Source organism: Tinamus guttatus, unplaced genomic scaffold (genome assembly GCF_059628265.1).
Source record: "Tinamus guttatus ecotype Peru unplaced genomic scaffold, ASM5962826v1 Tinamus_guttatus_pri_ptg000423l, whole genome shotgun sequence".
In the NCBI taxonomy this organism is placed as follows: domain Eukaryota; kingdom Metazoa; phylum Chordata; class Aves; order Tinamiformes; family Tinamidae; genus Tinamus; species Tinamus guttatus.
This window is the reverse complement of record NW_028288957.1, coordinates 2,050,401-2,069,155: the sequence shown is the minus strand read 5'-3', so window position 1 is coordinate 2,069,155 and position 18,755 is coordinate 2,050,401. Positions and strand designations below refer to the sequence as shown.

General features: G+C 41.1%; 1 protein-coding gene across 1 annotated transcript in view; it reads left to right on the top strand.

The window, feature by feature from the left end:
• The window catches only part of PTPN13 (protein tyrosine phosphatase non-receptor type 13), a 92,120-nt gene that overhangs the window by 56,544 nt on the left and 16,821 nt on the right, over nt 1-18,755 (top strand). Inside the window, exons 10-25 of the mRNA XM_088531632.1 lie at nt 1,394-1,613; nt 3,761-3,835; nt 3,945-4,119; nt 4,478-4,631; nt 4,773-4,911; nt 5,312-5,464; nt 6,748-6,930; nt 8,006-8,168; nt 10,218-10,641; nt 10,818-10,915; nt 12,671-12,727; nt 13,099-13,191; nt 14,582-14,689; nt 15,303-15,434; nt 15,806-16,269; nt 16,896-17,039. Coding sequence (XP_088387758.1) covers nt 1,394-1,613; nt 3,761-3,835; nt 3,945-4,119; nt 4,478-4,631; nt 4,773-4,911; nt 5,312-5,464; nt 6,748-6,930; nt 8,006-8,168; nt 10,218-10,641; nt 10,818-10,915; nt 12,671-12,727; nt 13,099-13,191; nt 14,582-14,689; nt 15,303-15,434; nt 15,806-16,269; nt 16,896-17,039 — 2,782 coding nt within the window. The remainder of the gene's footprint in view (nt 1-1,393; nt 1,614-3,760; nt 3,836-3,944; nt 4,120-4,477; nt 4,632-4,772; nt 4,912-5,311; nt 5,465-6,747; nt 6,931-8,005; nt 8,169-10,217; nt 10,642-10,817; nt 10,916-12,670; nt 12,728-13,098; nt 13,192-14,581; nt 14,690-15,302; nt 15,435-15,805; nt 16,270-16,895; nt 17,040-18,755) is intronic.

The window sequence follows — 18,755 nt, the reverse complement described above, 5'->3', positions numbered from 1 at the left end:
TATTTTGTCCTTTTGTGTGCACATCATTAAGACTGTTGCAGAGAGGGAGAAGGGGAGCAGTGCTCTGGAAGCCCAGTGCAGCAGAAAGCACCATGGGCAATGTGAATAGATTTTCCTGGAACTACAGTCTGTCTTCCTTGAAATTATGTTGGAGGAACCTCAGGGAAATTTTGCTCAGGTCTTGACACGTTAATGGTATGTTGTCATTTGGGCTCGTTCACTCTTCTTATTTGAAGAGGTTTTTTTTTTTTTTGTATGCTAGCCAATAGAACCTACTTAAATGTCAGAAATTTTAAGGCAATGCAGTGCACTGCTCATACAGTTGGCATTTGTTAGAAACTTGGGTGTGAAACAGTGGAAATAAATCATGCACACAAGTAGCGTGGTCTGGACAGGTGCATTTTCTCTTGGTTTGTAACTGATTTTTCTTTTCTTTTTTTTTTTTTTTTTTTAAAAAAACTTAAGTATATAGATTGTTATGTCCTTAAAAGTCTGTAAGTGAGCTTTCAGTATGAATGGCTATGTCAGGACTTTCTGCACATTCCAGCATGTTTGTGGTATGTCATGCAAGATTTCAAATACTTTTTCTTTCCTCTTTCATGTTTTTCATTATTCTAATGTACTGTCAAAAGTTAACGCTTAGCTTAGAAGTACCAAATGTGTGTTTAGATGAATGATTCGATTGGTTTAGAAGTCATTTTCCATAAGTACAGAGGAGAGAGAGAGAGAGAGAAGAGGAAGAGAAGCAAAGTGGTAGTTTTATTTATTTTTATATTTTTCCTAACTTCCAATTTTTAGGTTTAAAAAACAGTGTCTTTTGTTCTTGCTTTTGCTGTCCAAAATTGGGCATGGATTTCTTTCCTGGTGCTGGACAAGAAGTTGATGAAAAAATGCTGTAGAAGAAGTAATTGAAGCAATATGTGCCTATATAAAGGACAAACTTTTATTTGTTTTTGTTTTTTAAATGCCAGCTTTTGAAGCGCATTTGTGTCTCAGTCTCTGTGTGAACAGAGAAATTTCAGCATTTTAGAGCAGCATTTTCTTCCTGCTGTAGATTTGCTAGTTCTGTACTGATTCACTAGTTTTGTAGTGTCTTTTTTTTTTTTTCGGACTGCAGTTGAGGGTTTATTTTCAGAGAAATAAATGACCAGCAGTTGTGGAAACTTGGCATGGTCCACTTGTTTTCCATATTGATGCATGGCTTGTAGAGTGTGGTAATCGAAACACTCCCTGGTTGCTGTTTCAAGTAGTATGTTATGTTGGATAATTTTTGTTTCTTGGGTTTCCACTTAAATAAGTTATTATAACTCCTCCTTCAACCATAATATTTTAATGCAGAAGAGCCTCTTTGGCATGCCAGTAATGTCTTTCATCCTCCCTAACTCCACGACAGGCAGCAGGAGGCACCATTTGAAGGCAATCTAATAAGCCAAGAAGTGATGCTAAAGCGTCAGGAAGAAGAAATGCTGCAACTGCAAGCCAGAATGGCTCTCAGGCAGTCCCGACCTAACCTCTACCCGGGAGATGCAATCAGGTCCTCAATACTTGACATCACCAGAGATCCGCTGAGAGAAATTGCCCTGGAAACGGCCATGACCCAAAGAAAACTGAGGGTAAAGCTCTGACCTCATGTGAACTCTCCTTTCCTTTCAGACAGAGCCATGTCTCAACTGAAATTCAAATTTGTGGTATTTTAAAGCTGAGTTCTCTAGTAAATACTCATTAACAAGTTAAGTACTAGGTGGTTGGTGTTGTCTTGATAGCAAAGACCTAATCTCACGCAGTAGATTTCTGAGGTTTTGTGGCATTAGTGGCTGTGTAGCCTAAGGTAATATCCAAAGACAAAAATTAGAGAGCAAGTCATGACTCCAAGTTGCTTCTCTCAGCCACTTCCTTCTCAAACCGTATAGCACCCTCACTTCATTAGGATGCATTTTTATCTTCAAGTCTGTGTTTTCAAACATTTCCATTCGCATTTGTTCCTCTGTGATTAAGATAGAGATGTGTCTGAATGATAGAATGCTTAAGGTTGGAAGGGACCTCTAGAGCTCATCTAGTCCAACCCCCTCTGCTCACCCAGGGTCACCTAGAGCACGTGGCACAGGACTGTGTCCAAGCGGGTTTAGAAGATCTCCAGAGAAGGAGACTCTACCACCTCTCTGGGCAACCTGTTCCAGTGCCCCGACACCCTCACTGTCAAGAAATTTTTCCTTAAGTTCCTGTGGAACTTTGATGCTTCAGTTTGTGGCCATTACCTCTAGTTCTGTCAGTGGCCATCACTGAAAAGAGACCAGCACCATCCTCCTCGCTGCCTCCCTTGAGGTACTTCTAGACACTGCTCAGGTCCCCTGTCAGCCTTCTCTTCACCAGGCTGAACAGGCCCAGCTCCCTCAGCCTCTCCTCATAGGGCAGATGTTCCAGGCCCCTGATCATCCTTGTGACCCTGCGCTGGACTCTCTCCAGCAGCTCCACATCCCTCTTGTACTGTGGGGCCCAGAACTGGACACAATACTCCAGATGTGGCCTCACCAGGGCTGAGTAGAGGGGCAGGATCACCTCCCTCGACCTGCTGGAGACGCTCTTCTTAACGCAGCCCAGGATTCCATTGGCCTTCTTGGCCACGAGGGCACACTGCTGCCTCATGGTCAACTTGTCACCCACCATGACACCCAGGTCCCTCTCTGCAGAGCTGCTCTCCAGAAGGTCGGTCCCCAGCCTGTACTGGTGTCTGGGGTTATTCCTCCCCAGGTGCAGGACCTTGCACTTGGCCTTGTTGAATTGCATGAGATTTCTCACCGCCCAGTTGTCCAGTCTGTCCAGGTCCCTCTGGATGGCAGCGCAGCCCTCTGGGGTATCGGCTACTCCTCCCAGTTTCGTGTCATCAGCAAACTTGCTGAGGGAGCACTCTGTGCCTTCATCCAGGTCATGGATGAATAAATTGAACAGGACTGGACCAAGGACTGACCCCTGGGGGACCCCGCTAGCTACAGGCCTCCAGCTACACTTTGCACTGCTGATAACCACCCTCTGAGCTCTGCCATCCAGCTAGTTCCTAATCCACGTCAGTGGATCACTTTCCAAACTCCTCTTTCCTTTACCAGCCATCATGATGTGTAGAGAAAGTTTACGGAGAAACATGGAGACAGAGAAATACATCAATGCAGTAGCTGATGTTTTGGAGAGGTGACAGCTTGTTCCCCTCTGTTTGCTGTACTTTTTTTTCCCTACCCTAATCCAATGTAATATTTCTTGTATTTCCCTCCAATCCATAGCACTCACCTCATTCACACAGGCCCTAACCAGCTGGTCTTTTTTCCCTAGGAGGCTTGCATATCTAGTGCATTATTTCCAGTGCCCACCCTAGGTAGTACGCTGCGACCACTGCCTTTTTTTTTTTTTTTTTTTTTTCCCCTTAGGAGGCCAATCCAGAGCCTCTTCCTAAAGAAGCGGCAAAACATTTCATTTAGGTGACAAAACTTGTGTGTCACTATCAGAGATTTGTAAAGGTGGCATTGGCAGTAGGCCTTACCAGTGCCTGGCTGTTCATTAGTGAGATAACCCCAGTAGCCAGCCCATGTCCTGCATTTTAAGGGAAGATGATGAATACACCTGGAAAAGGAAAACATACAGTATGTAGTGATGTGATCAGTGATCTAGCCAATCAATTTGTCTTGTTTGGCATGCTGGCAAAATGAGGTTCTGTGCAACTGTCCCTCTGTGTGTTGTTTTAGTCTTCATTCCTAACTCTTATCATTTGCAGAATTTCTTTGGCCCGGAGTTTGTGAAAATGACTATTGAGCCATTCATCTCCTTGGATCTACCAAAGTCTATCTTGGTAAGAAAGGAACTGTTCCGTGATTAATAGCAGGGGAAACACATTAAACCAACAAATGCATCTTTACCATGACCTTAAATGTCGTGATGCTTTATTTCACAAAATGCAGACAAAGAAAGGGAAGAACGATGATACCAGACGAAAAGTTAATGTCATGCTTCTCAGCGGGCAGAAACTGGAGCTGACCTGTGACACCAAAACGATATGTAAAGACGTCTTCGATATGGTCGTTGCCCATATTGGCTTGGTGGAGCACCACTTGTTTGGATTGGCTACATTAAGAGGCAAGAACACTGAGTTGTTAGAGCTGATGATGTGCAGAATACTGAAAATTAACTGCATGGTGTTGGGACTAGATAAGCAGAGACTGCTTGGCGCTGGTGAAACACTCCTTTGTACCAAGGCCAAATGTCTTCCTCAGGACTATTCCTTTGGGATTAATGGAAAACTATTTCTTCTGCTGTTATTGAATGTTCTGTTTAATAGCCATTCCGATAATAAGCCTCTGTGAGTCATTAAAAAAACTTGCTGCTCAAAACCAAATCAAAGAATTGGAAATCCTCTAGCTAGAATAATTTTTTTAATTACTATTATTATTATTATTATTTTTAATCCATGTGCTTTCCTTTCACTTGATGGCAGACCATGAATTTTTCTTTGTTGATCCTGACATAAAGCTAAGTAAAGTAGCTCCAGAAGGATGGAAAGAGGAATCAAAGAAAAAGAACAAGCCCCCCGTCAACTTTGTTCTCTTCTTTCGCATCAAGTTTTTTGTGGATGATGTCAGTCTTATACAGTGAGTGTATGACCACTTTTTTAACCTCTTAAGCCCTAAATTTATGAACAGAAGTTGGATGTTAATTTAAACACTCTGTACTTGCTAAATGGACAGGTACTAGAGGTGGAATAATCATAATGATTTTTTTCTCCCCCCTAGGCATACTTTGACCTGTCACCAGTATTATCTGCAGTTGCGGAAGGACATCCTGGAAGACAGGATGCACTGTGATGACGAGACAGCCTTATTATTAGCATCCCTAGCCCTCCAAGCTGAGTATGGAGATTACCAGGCAGAGGTACAGCACAAATTTCACCCCCAGGAAACTCTGTTCTTTGCACTCAGTGACTGACGGGACTCTCAAGATGCCCTACATGCCTGACAGTCCTGGTGTGGTTTGGAAGCTGAGCTAATGCGCTCTTGCAGCTTATAGTCTGACAGAGAGAGAATAGTAACAGGGCTGTTGCAAAATCAATTTGAAGATATGGGTATTGAACCCTCTTTATGTAGCAGAAGTACATCTAGGCTTGAATAGGAAAACCTACATGAAGTTTGGCTCTGGTTCCGGGCTGAGATTCTGAATACTATTGCTTACTTGGCTTACTTATACTTTGGGATGTATAATACTTTGGGATGTATAATTTGGTTCAAAAGAGTTTAAAATGGTGACACTGCCGCAAACCTGTTTCACGTTGTAGGTACACGGCATGTCCTATTTCAGACTAGAGCACTACCTCCCAGCAAGGGTGATGGAGAAACTGGATCTGTCCTACGTCAAAGAAGAGCTGCCCAAATTGCATAGCACTTATGTGGGTGCTTCTGAAAAGGAGACAGAGTTAGAATTTTTGAAGGTAAGTGGTAGTGGTTCACATCCTTAGTGTGCCGTGCTCTCAAATTCTTTGGGAGAGTACTAGCTGCATAGAAATATTTGGATTTCAAATGAAAACAGAAGAAGAAATCTGGAAAGATCTTCTGAAAAGATGCATCATGCAAAGTGGAAAGAAATTGTAATAGGTGGGGAGGAAGGCAATTTTTTTGCCATGAGTTGTCTTTTTGCTTGACTCAAACACAAATGGTTGTGAGCAACCATTGGTGTCTGTGCTTGTTCTGAAGGAAGCTGTGATTATGATCCAGTACACCCTTCATTCCCTGAATCTTCTTTCTGTTGTGAACCAAGAATTTAAATAATGAAAAGTTCTGTTAGACTTAATGCTGTTTATGCTGTTTGGGACATTGCGTGTGAAGCAAGCTGCAAATACCACCAAGCAGACTTGCCTTTGCAGATACCAGAGTAAGATGATAGGGAAAGTATAATCATATGTGTATTCGGATTATTTCAAAAGTACACACTAAGATACATAATGATCGGTTTTGCTGCGGTTTCCCATGAGATAATGAAGAAGTCCTGCCTTGATACAGTGTCTGAAAATGAATTCCTAGGTGAGAGTTAGCCACTGAGACCCTAGATAGCTATTGCACCCTAGTGCCACAGCTGCACTGAGACTGCCTGTTCCCATTCCAAGACTCTTGCTCATTTGGCAGAGTTTTCTCACATAAAGGAGTCATGCTGAACAAGATGGGGAGACGCAATGCTGGTTAAACCTAACCTGACTGGGGATAGACTGTGGAAGGGGGGAACAATTAGATCCCCTCATTTGATTCTTGACATCAAACCCTGTGCAGAAGAGACAGCAAGAATGAATGACTGGAAGTTCAAAGCGCATGATACTGCTTCTTTTGGCAGTTGTGGTAGGATAAAGTGATCTCAGAATTAAGGTGTGAATCTAACTCTTTGTTATGAAATGTGTTAACAAATGCATCTGACTGGTATCACTTCATTGCTAGCACTTGGTTTGTGGAAAGCTTTGGATTTGTTTTTAGATCTCTATTATTCATAGTTTTGTTGTTCAATTTCATAAGTGCTTTATTAATTTGCTTTAGAGTTGGACACATCAAGAGAAATTGCCAAGACCTATAGCTATCTACACTTGTAGCTTCTGTCTCTGCTGTCACAGTATTGATATCCTGTATAAATGGCACAAATCAATCTTTTTTTCTAAATTCCATGCATATTGTGAGGACTTGCTCTCAGCTTCAGGCTCTCATAGAAGCTTTGTTGCACTCGTATGTACAGATGTGTCAGAGGCTCACAGAATACGGTGTTCATCTTCATCATGTGCTGCCTGAGAAGAAATCCCAAACTGGCATCCTGCTGGGCGTATGTTCCAAAGGAGTTGTTGTTTTTGAAGTGCACAATGGGGTCCGCTCACCTGTACTACGTTTTCCATGGAGAGAGACGAAGAAAATATCTTTTAGTGTAAGTCAGTCTGTTTCTTTCCCTCCCTCTATGTGTATGAGCCTATATTTATCTCGTGACAGTTTCTTTGTGTGCGTTACATCTGCAGATTTAAGGTGATGTTTTCCAGCATAACTTGTGACCACCTCTTGTGTGGCCAAGTCGTCTTGTGTTATGAGATAATATTGGAAATGTTGATGTTTTAAAAACTTGTTCTTGTTTGGGTTTTTTTGCTAGCATAGACACCATGCTGCTGTGTTTTCGGCTTCAGAAAAGATTTTAGCCCCTGCATATTGAAATACACTTTGCACTAGTGTACTAGTGTACACTTTGCACAGTACACTAATCTGTGGTGCTCTGACCTCTGGCTTCCCTGCCCTCTAAGGAGAGCGTTCGTACAGAGGCAGGTCAGAGTGTCCTCTGAGCATGAAGAGGAGGTCTGTAAACACTCTGCATTTCGGGTCACTTGGCCAAAAGGGCATATGGGACATGGATGCTGCTACTTGGTGCAGTTAGGAGACACACCTGTGTTGTCTTTGAGCTCTGATAATTGCAAGAGTAGTTAAGCCAAGTGAGAATGGATGGCAGGGGCTGGCATTTGATCTGGGCAGTGCCAGCCAACTTAATGGGTATGCCTGAAGCCCGTGGTCATGTGTCAGTGTTGAACCAGGTGCTGAAATTCAAATGCTTGCTCTAATACACATAGTGCAAATGATACTTCTTAGTCTCCCTGATAACTAGAAAGCCAGAGCCTGTTTCATATTTGTTTGGATTTTAGGAACTGTAATTTCCTTGGAGGCTTTAGAAATCTTCATTCTCCAAACTCTATCAGGGCTTGCAGTTGTTATTCAGCAGTAACAGTAACGGAGACTGTTAAATGATAATAACTGATGACCTTCTCAGCTAGCTAGAAGTACTTTTGAAGTGGTACTTTATAAATCTCAGGTTACTTTGAGCTGATATATTAGACAGAAATCTCTCATTAATGCATTTTGTTTCAGGAGATTTTGAATGCTGCAATTGTTGTGTTCAAGAAAATGCAAAATTCTTTGTAGGCTAAAAGAAATCACTATCTTTACCTTTTCTTTTCCCGTAGAAGAAGAAAATTACTTTGCAGAACACCTCAGATGGTATCAAGCACTCATTTCAGACTGACACTAGTAAGACTTGCCAATACCTTCTGCATCTCTGCTCTTCCCAGCATAAGTTCCAGCTGCAGATGAGAACCAGGCAGAGCAACCAAGACACTCAGGACATTGGTAATGACTGTTATGTTTGGATTTCAGTAGCAATAAATTTGTATTTTTATTATTTGCTTGTGATTTTATTTTCAGAAGAAACCTCAAGGATAACTTTCTAATATCACCTTGCTTGTTGATAAATGCGAATGAGTTCATTCAATAATTCAGAATTACAGATAAAATGGAGAAATCGGGCTAGGGCATATGTAAAGTTTTGGGATAGCTATTCTACTTAAAAGGTTTGATGGACCTAGCAAATTACCAAAATTGAGGCTAGGCATTTTCCTTTGTGATAGGAACTGCCAACTAATTTGTATGTACAATTTAAAATACAACGGAGTTTTTCAGCACAAAATATTTTCTGAAGAGAGCAGTGTTTGGGGAGGAAAAAAAAGGTCTCTGTGCTGATTGGTTCCCCACTTGCCTGGCTGACCCTCAGCGCAGACCCAAAAGTGCTATTTTGGTCAGCCTGCCTGCTCATTATTCCTTTGTTCTGTGTGTTTATCTGTCTGCATTCCAGTTGCTGTTAATCCAGATTTCCGCTAGCGCAGCTGCGATTAGAGTCTGAGCCCATCACTGTGGAGCTTGTGATCTCTAATTGTATATTAAAAAAAAAAAAAAAAAAAGCTTGTGACATTTATTTACCCTTTCTATTCTGCCATATTCTGCCAGGCCAAATTGACTTAACCCAAGGAGATAGGACCAGGTGACTTGAGGTGCTCCTACTGTATTCTCACTTAGCATCAGCTTATCCCGAAAAGCAAAGCAGTGCACAGAAAGCTTTCTTTTTCAGGCAAATTTGGAGGATGTTATATATGAAGGATATGTTATGCGGTGAGATCCTGGAAAACAAGAGTTTGCTTCTGTGCAATACAATTTTCTTTCAGTTAAGAGCTCTCGGCATTCAGCAATCACTGGAAAGTAGAAGTTAAACGAGTCATATTTTGGGCTGTTCCCTGAGGCTTGATCACTAAAAGTATAAACAGTACAAATGAGAGGTTTGTTTTGGTAGTATTTTTGCTATTTGATGTCTTCAAGAAGATAGTAGTTGTTTGTTGATTCACCTTTAAAAGCATCAAAAATGCCTTCCAAACCTTCAATCTTCTCTGTCTCTAAGGCTAGCACAAAACAAACAACACCAGGTAACCTTCAGTCAGAAACATATAGAAGGTTTGAGATTGCTTTTCCTCAGTCTTCCCTAGGACCTTGCTCCAAAACTTCCATGTTTATGAAGGCTTCAGATACCCTGATTGCCTTTAAAGGCTCTAACCAACAAACAAGTTGCCCCACAGTCTGATAAAGGTTGCTGCGTGGGAGCCAAGGTCCTGCACTGCTAGCCTGGGGAGGCAGTTAGGCTCATAGAAATGAGCACTGCTCAGCTCCACTCTCAATGAGAAAGCGTTAGACCAAGTTTTATTATCTTGCATTTGCTTTCAGCCAAGAACATTCACCCAGACTGTTCCCACGCTTCGACTGGCGGAGCAGTTGAATTGCAGTCCCAAACCTGTTTGTTTCTGCTCCTTATGGGGTTGCGAGTTGGGAAGTCAGAAAGTCTGGCAGTCCCCTGTCAATGCAGCTCGGTCAGCTCTGTGCTAAAACCTTTAGGATGTTTCTGGCAGTCCCCAAGAGCAACAGAGTGAGTGTGCTATTTGTTGGAGAAATCTGGAGAAGATTTAGAAGAGTAACCTGAAAGAGCAGCAGCCTTCCAGGTCTCTTCCATTTGAGTGGGAGTAGGGATATGATTTCTTTTGCAGAAAGAGGTGATGTCTGTCTGTAAAGGCGTAGCAGGGAACAGCAATCTTTGCACTCCCAGTGGGATAACTGTTTGGCATTTATGGACTTAAAGAGAGCAGATGGTCTAGTTAGTGTCCTGTCATTAAACCTGCACTTTGCCTCCTAAGCAAACTGTGTTCTGATGATGGTTCATACTCTTGAGCATTATGATTGAGGTAAAATGCACACTGTGTGAGCTGCTTATTGAAAATGCATGCTTTATATAAAGATCACATTAGAGTGCTGTATAACTTATCTCTGTGGGTTTTCTTTTGTTTTTTAATAATTCTGCAGAAAGAGCTTCGTTTAGGAGCCTCAACCTTCAGGCTGAGTCTGTCAAAAGTTTTAACATGGGCCGAGCGATCAGCACGGGTAGCCTGGCGAGCAGCACCCTGAACCGGCTGGCCGTGCGGCCTCTCTCCGTGCAAGCAGAGATTCTGAAGAGGCTCTCCTGCTCCGAGCTCTCCCTCTTCCAACCGCTTCCCGGCTCTTCGAAGGAGAAGAACGAGAAGAGCTCATGGGAGGAAAGGCCCAGGGTCATGAGCAAGTCGTTTCATGATCTCACTCAGAGCCACATCTCCGTTCATCCTCCACGGAAAAATATGATCACCGCTTTGGACTCCTCCTCCCAAAAAATAGAGGACATAATGGGAAGAGTCTTTCAGCAAATGCCAAAATTTGACACTGGATCAGCAGCAGGAGCGTTAAAATTGAACAAGTAAGAGTCTTTCTAAACACTCTGAAGTATCTGTGTACAGCTGATGTACATTTTGCATCTTTTTTTTTTTTTTTTTTGTAATTTGTACCATTATTTTATTACATTGATCCTTCCTTTCCCTCTCCCGTCTCTCTCTCGCTCTGTCTGGCTTTCCTTCTTTTCTTCTCCCCTTTAAGTTCAAAATCTCATGCAGGTTTAAGTAGAAGCCCTGAAAAAAAGAAAAATGAATCAGACTCATCATCCCTTGAAGACACCGGTCAAGCCTATGTTGTAGGTCAGCATGCAAAAAATACTGTGTTTACTAACTAACACTCAAAAACTGCTTCCTTTGTAATACTTTAATATAGTTCCTAACTGATGGTAATATTTTGACTTAACAAAGGAAACCAAATATCACATGCTAAAGTAATCCAAGCAAATTGCTTGTGGTTACTGAAAAAAATGCTTCAATGAATCAGAAAATCCTCCTTCAGAGCAACAAAGTAGTCAGTACACAAGAATTGAAAGTATCAGCACCTCACCCAGAAAAGGTTGCTCCACAAAACATGTTCCGTTTTGGCACTTAGAGGTGTCATTTTATTGTAAGAATTTCCTAATCATTTGCCTGTCTTCCTATTTAGTTTGCTATGAAATTGTCAATTTTGACAGGGAGTGGAGTTGATTTTTGGACATTTGGCATAAAGCAGCTACTGCCTGTTTGCTTTGAGCGGAATTGCCACTGTGCTCTTGGGTTTGCTCTTACCTGGATGTAATGAATTGGGTATGAGTTTTGCAGTGCATCACATCTTTCACAAGAACACTCTGTAAAGCACTGAAAAAAATGATCATTCTCTTAATATTCTTAGCTTGGACACAGATGGTCTAAGTAAGCACACACAGTATTCACATACATATACACACCAATACACACACTCCAGAGTAGCTAGCAACGCTTAAATTAACTTGTTCAATTCCTGTATGTTATTTTTAATGTTTGTATGCCTTAGTTCTCTGGTTATATAGGAGATTCTCTGATTATATACTTGTTCCAGAAATGAGAACCTTGGACTGGAATCTCAGTTTGCTATTTGTGTGTTGAAAATCATAATACTGAATAATTATGAAATGTGAGAAAAACTTAGTGCAAGACATGAGTTTAAAGGAATAACTACACACAGTGGCCTACAAGCTCCTGCTGCAATTTCCACTGGCCCCAAACGACCTGTGAATCAGATGCTGACTTGAGGCCTGTGTTTTTTCAGCATGAAGGGCATAAGCCACTCAGAAGTGAGATGAAGAACGCAGTCTCTGTAGCGACTGCTTGTAGCCATTTATCCTGTGCATTTAGGTTTGGAATTAGCGGTCTTACACACTTAGCCCTAATCTCCTGGGCAGATGGAAGATTTAGAGGTGAGCATCAGGGCTTGAGAAGTCCATGACTGCTTTGCTAAGACTCTTGAAGTATTTTACCTCATTTATTTCCATGATTTGTTACATTAGTTATTTCATCTTCTTTAACATACAGACATATTTCCTTGGCATTGGTGATGATAAAGAAAATTCTGTCCTCTATACAAACTAAACGGAGTAGAGATATTTAATGCAAATTTCTTGTTACTGTACAAACTTATTTATTACTGCAAAAGGTCTTGCAAGGCTACCTTTGATGTTGGTTCATTAAATCAGGTGTATTCATCCAGTCATGTCAGTCTTTGATTTATCTGGTTTCTTAAGACTCCATTAATTTTATCTGAAGTTGAGTGGTCATAAAAGCCAAGTCTTTGCCTTTGATTTATTTCTTTGCCTTTTGTATGAGCTAGCATCCATCTAGACTTGCAGCTCTGTTTGGAGTCCAAGAATAATAAGGATTTGCTAAAGCAAAGTTACTTTGGTATTTACTTCATTGTTAAACAAATAAGGAGCGTAGTATTAAGAATTAGCTCATATATATTCTGTGTAAAGCCTGAAATACTTCTCGATACTTTTCATTTAAATAGAAACAAATAAGAAGTGTTACTAGCAGTGTCTAATATTTGCATTCATATCCCAGGCGTGAGCATGAATAGTTCTGGAAATCTTCCATCATCAACACCGTTAAAAGACAATGGTAAGTTGATAAATCATCTATTTAAGTACTTCAGTCAGTATGTTTTAATTGGTACTTAAGACAGTGCTCCCGTGTTCCACCAATTTCGTTTATTTCTTAGGTAGTCTTAAATCAGGTTCCTCTCCTAGCTGTAGGACAGGACCTTCCCTTAAACACAAAATTCACTTGTTCTGCATTGCTTTTGCGGAGAGACTTTGCATCTGTGAAATTTTTGTTACAACGATGTTAAAATTGGATATGGCCTGGGAAGATTAAACTTGAACCTGCTGCTCAGAGTAGTAGTTCAATTTGAGGAGTAGAACTTAAGCATAAACCTAAAACCTCATGAATGCACTGAGCTAGAGTCTGATGGTGAAATTTTGGCTTTTCAGGTGACATGCTGCAAGCGGTGCAGAGCAGAGTTTCGACACCAGAAAGAGAAATCACTTTGGTGAACTTGAAAAAGGATGAAAAAATGGGTTTAGGTAAGTTGCCTTAAAATTATTTCTGTTATTATTATTAAGTCTTGCACAAGGAAGCCAAAAGTAAAATAGACTTTCCTGTTACTTCTGGTGTTTATTGTAGAACTGAAGAAAGCAGTACAGACAGCAGCTGGTTTTCCAAGATGTTAATTTAGGATGTTGAAGCCCAGATTTTCTTGCTCACATCTCCTTACTCACTTGCTGAGTGGTGTTAAACAAGGCTGTCTCCTACTTTTTTCATATATAAATTAAAGGAGATATTTACAGCATGAAACTATCATCCTAAAGTTGGGTCCTTGATTTTTTTTTCTTTTTTTCTTCCCTGCTTCAGATATAGGGTTTGTGTCCCTGTGCGCACCACACAGCTGCAACAGCTTTGAGGCCTTAGAGACCAAATAACATTCTGAAGCCAATAGGCACTCAGTACATTTTTGTTCTTATTCTCAAAATATCACTGTATGGAACATTAATTTGAGGTTAAAAAGAACCTGGAAGACAAGATATTTGGATTGCATTCTTTTTTTTTTTTTTTTTTTCCTCCTACCACTAACTTGTTTTTGTCATAAACCCACACAATTTTTCTCTGTATGAGTAACGAATAATTCGATATCAGTTTCACTGCAGGGAAGCTCTTTGAAATGTCCCTTAGGAGTTTGTTCTGTGACTCAAAATAGGACAATTTTCTAATTGAAATAATGAGAGAAATCTACACAATCATAGTATATATCTTAGACTTGAGCAAAGATGAGAGAAATGCATCTACACCCCTTTTTTCTTCAGTGCACAATCCGTATTATTTTGCTGCTTTGAGTAGTTCAGTTTTTATTATTATTTTTTATTACGGACATTCTTCCCCAGGTTTACCTAGTAGAATTTGTAGAAGTTGTCTGGGAGCCTCAGCTGTAAAGGACAAGTGTTTAAATTTTTAATACAGAAAATAGGGTTTGTAAAACTGTGTTCTCAAAACCGAAGCCAGACATTTAAGCAGTGAACAATTGAGAAAATATGTTTTTTGTTTTTTATTTTCTATAACAGAAAGTGTATTTCTTCTGCAAATTTACCTATAACATCACATGTTTATATGTTTGTTTCTGTTGTCACAGCTGTCTTCTCTAGCCTTTGCTGGAAACTAGCAAAAGGCAATTATACAAAACCTGGACTGCACAAAAAAAAAACATTGTCAGATTTGAGCAAAACAATTTTTCAAATGACTTCTGCATTTTAATTCTTGATTTATCATTTACTTTCAGGTGGACTTCAAGGTGTTTGGTTTTCTTTTACTTTACACTTATTAGACCAGCTAAATTTTTGTCTTATCTGAGATACTTGTCCCGTGTTAATTAAAGATTCTGATAACTGATGTATTTCCATACTTTGCTTCTCTTTTTAATAGGCTTTCACATAATTGGTGGAGAGAAGACAGGGAAACTTGATCTGGGAATATTTATTCATTCAATTATTCCTGGAGGGCCAGCTGATTTGGAAGGATCTCTCAAACCAGGTGAATAGTGTAAATAAGGAGAGGTGTACATGTGAAAGGTTGGGAGGAGGGAGGAAAGGTATTTTTTTAGTGCCATTTTCATCTATGGCTGCAAGTGTCATTTAAAAATACCAGCCTTTAGTTATCTTCTTGATAGCTGTAGAAGAATGGTGATAGTTCTTTGTTAGACTCTTCGAAAATAAAAGTTTTTGTTTGAATTAAACAAAAATCAATAATTGAAGAAACAAAGATTAAAATTACCTCCAAAGAAAAGTTGTTGTTTGCTATTATCTCTTGATGGACGCTTTGAAAATCTAATTTTTAAACCTTCATACCATAGTTTTTTATTTCACTTCTGATTTTTACTTTTGTATTTTCTCTTCATAAGTCAGAAGATAGAAATGTGTGATGAAAGTCACAAAAAACATTGTAATATGGAAAAAACTTGTTGGATTTAAGAAGAAGAAGTATTCATTTTTTTTTCTAATTATTAGAGTTCCTTTTTCTAGCAGCAGTATTATTTATTCTTTGCCTTGTGTGTAGAGATTTTTCAGACTTGTGCTTTCACATCCTCACTGAAGGCTGCAAATGTAAATGTTGTCTTGCTGGGTTCTGAATAAATCTTTTTGCTCAGGCCACCGACTAATATCTGTGAATAGCACGAGTTTGGAGGGTGTGAGCCACCATGCAGCATTAGAAATTTTAGAGAACGCACCTGAAGAAGTGACGCTTGTTATCTCTCAGCCCAAGGACAAGCTTCCCAAAGGTATGGAGGGAAATATTCCTTACTGTTACAGATGGCCTTGAGCTTGAGTGCTCTGCCTTCTCTAACACCTTTTGTAAAGCACTTGTTCTGGGAAGCATTTATCTAAGCAATTGCATTAGCTTGAAAACACCATGCTTACTCGTCACCTCTACAGGTGATGCCAGCTTGTATCTGCTTGAAACGGGGTACTGGGAATGAACTCAGCGTGTTAAAGTCAACGTTGGTGAGGACACGCTGATTGTACCTTATTTGACAAGTGCTCCGCCTGTTATGAACTGATAATCCTTGTGTGGCTGTTCAAAGAGCTGAGGAATTTGTCCTACAGCAGATGTTTACATTTACTGTTGGCTGTCTTGTCTCCTGCTCCACAGCATCGTCTAACCCCGTGCACCTTCCCAATGGAACCAGAGGTTACTCAAGGCGGCCGTCGTCGGTGCAGGACAACGAGGCAGAGTCCTCTTCAGAAGAGCCCGGCCACCCACGAGGTCACCAGAGGCCCCTCTCGGGGAGCTTGTCCGGCTTGTCAGGCAAGCGGGACGGAAGCCTGAGCTCCCAGGACTCAAGGACTGAGAGTGCCAGCCTGTCTCAGAGCCAGGCAGCGGGCTGCTTTGGCAAGCGCGCGAGCGGTAGAGGCCAGCAGGACGCTCAGCTGTACAGCGATCCCCTGCCCGGGCTCGCCAGAGCCAACGAGAAGAGAAGATCCTCGTCTGACAGTACCCGAGCCAAAACGAAAAGGCCTGGGGCGGTAGAGTCTGTGGAATATTCTGACCGGGGGGATTCTGACATGGATGAAGCAACGTATTCCAGCAGTCAGGAGCAACAGGCAGCTAAAAAGGCAGAGTGTATTTCATATGAACGCTTCCCACAAGTGTCACAGGATACTGAAATTAGCTGGCCGGCTGTGCGAGTAAGGAGAAGGGGCTGGGAGTGAAGATAACTTAGTCACCAGTTTAGCCCTGGTCACAAATCCTCTGAGTGTTACTGTTGAGTACGTGTTTCCAAAAGCTAGGGCTTCAAGTCCTTGGAATGAGGAAAAGATACAGCTTTGAATTACCAAAGAACTGAAATGGCAGTAATTGGCTCACAAGAATCAAGTCATGCACTGTTCTTTTTTTCCTTATAAATTGATGTTTTTGTGTAAAAGTAAAAGCAGAAAAATCATGTCTGTGGTTTCCAAAGAATTTAAAATGGCCTCATAAGAAGAGTGTCCCGAATGAGATGCTTTCAGCTTAACAACCTCGTGTTGATTCTATAGATAATGAATCTATAGATAATGATAATGAGTTACAAGCTTGTAACTTGTCCAATATGGTCATAGTCCAGTTACTATCTCTATGGAAATTTTTTTTTACCTTCTCATATCTTCTGGGATTAGCTTAGTATTTCAAGCACATCCTTTAAGTTCTTTCTAACAGAAAATCCCGTTTTTGTTGTTTCTTTTATTTATTTTTTTTTATAAAGGAATCTTCTCCAGGGAATACAGCGAAGAAAACAAATTCTAAAAAGATTGCTGCAACGCTTCTTAAACCTGGAGATATCTTTGAGGTTGAACTAGCCAAAAAAGATAACGGCTTGGGAATAAGTGTCACGGTACTGTTTGACAAGGTTTTGAGATGTTTTCTCTTTTTCTCTACTCCCAGCATCCTGTTAAATTCCTAAGCTACGAGGAAGCAAAGTATTTTATAGCGCCACTGTTCAGTGTGTAGTTTTACTGTTGAATAATCCCTCTTACAAAATTTGAAAAACATTAATAGAAATCCGTTTTTGTTATCTCCCCAATAAGAAACCCTTTTTGCTTGTCGATTTACTGTGGAGGCCCTGCAGAAGCCACTTAACAAGTGCAAATAGAAAGGACAGTCCTTGTCCCTTGTTCCCAAATAACCAGAAGTAGCGAATTTGCAAGGGAGTAGTACAGAGAGATTAGACCTTTACTGGTAGGCTTTGGAGGCCATGATGTGCCAGTTATTACCTGAGGGTACCTGTGCACTTCCATGAATGCCATGTTCTGAGTTCTCCCTCTGCTAGATAAAAAGCAGAAAGTTAAGTTCATCTCTAGGTGATTGATGAGCAAAATACACAGTAATTTGACCAAAAAAATACCACCACCACCAACAATTACAACAAGGAGCAGTTATTAATTGTAGTTCAAAGCTGGTGGGTTTTGTGCTTTATAACTAAAACAACACCAGCCTTTTCCCCTGTGTGACCACCCAGATAGGAGCATGAGTGACATGTAATTTCTTGGATCTGAGAGGAGCAAAATGCAACTCTCTCCTTTGAGCACCCCAGTCTATCCAAAGTCATTTTGCTTTGTCCCATCAGACAAAATGTTTTCTGTATGGCAGAGGAAGAAGGCAAGACATTTGCAATATTTGGTAAGAAAATTTGGACTACCATACAGAAATCTGGGGTCCGTAGGCTGGGTCATTGCCTATTACTTACTGTAAATAAGAAAAATTTACTTAGAAGAATTTTAAAAGTGCTGATAATGTTTTGGAGCAGAGCTTAAAGTTGCCGATGGCTGGAGGCATAATGATGCAGGAGGTGTTAGCTCCTAAATAGCAGCCAACCAGCTGCACTCATTCATTGGCTTTGTAGAAAACGTTAGCGAGTGCCAGCAGTTGCCAAGGCTTCCCACAGGGGATGACCAAATGTTGTTTCCCTTGTCCTTTCCTTTTTCAGCCTCCTCTCTGACCCTTGGCCGTCCTGTACAGGGAGGAAAAGAGCAGCTCTGTGTTTTACGATTTCCCATGTAACACAGTGCACTCTGGCAGCACATGTTCACACGTTGTTGGGCTCCTCTTTCCTCCCACGTTTATGGGGAAGCAGCAGTAGCGCAGTGGTAGCTGTCTGAGAGCCAGGAAAACTAAGAGCCTCCAAGAGCAGTGCTGTTTGAGCTAGAGCAGTTGTTTTGCAGCTCAGACCTTCCAACTTCTCAGATCTGAGAGAAAGCCGTGCTCTTTAGTTGGATGTTGCATCAGAGAGGGCAAGTTGGAGTAGGACACTGCATGGGTGTGCGCCTTCTGCTGTGGCTGTTGCTGCATGCTGTGCTCACGTGCATCCCCGAGCTTCCACGTGCATGCAAGCATGCAGATTGCAGCAGAGTGTCAACACATTTCTGTCCCTCAAGGACACTGATTTGTCAGGGGGACAGCCGCACTGTGGTGCAATGTGTTCCTACAGCCTTCCTGCCCCATCTTTCTTTTGTAGCAAGACCCATGGATGGGAGAACACGCCTTGTGTAACGCTTAGTTTTGGACAGTTTGGCTGTTGCCTGTACACGCCAGTAACCAGAGTGCTTCCTCAGTATAGCTTTCCTCG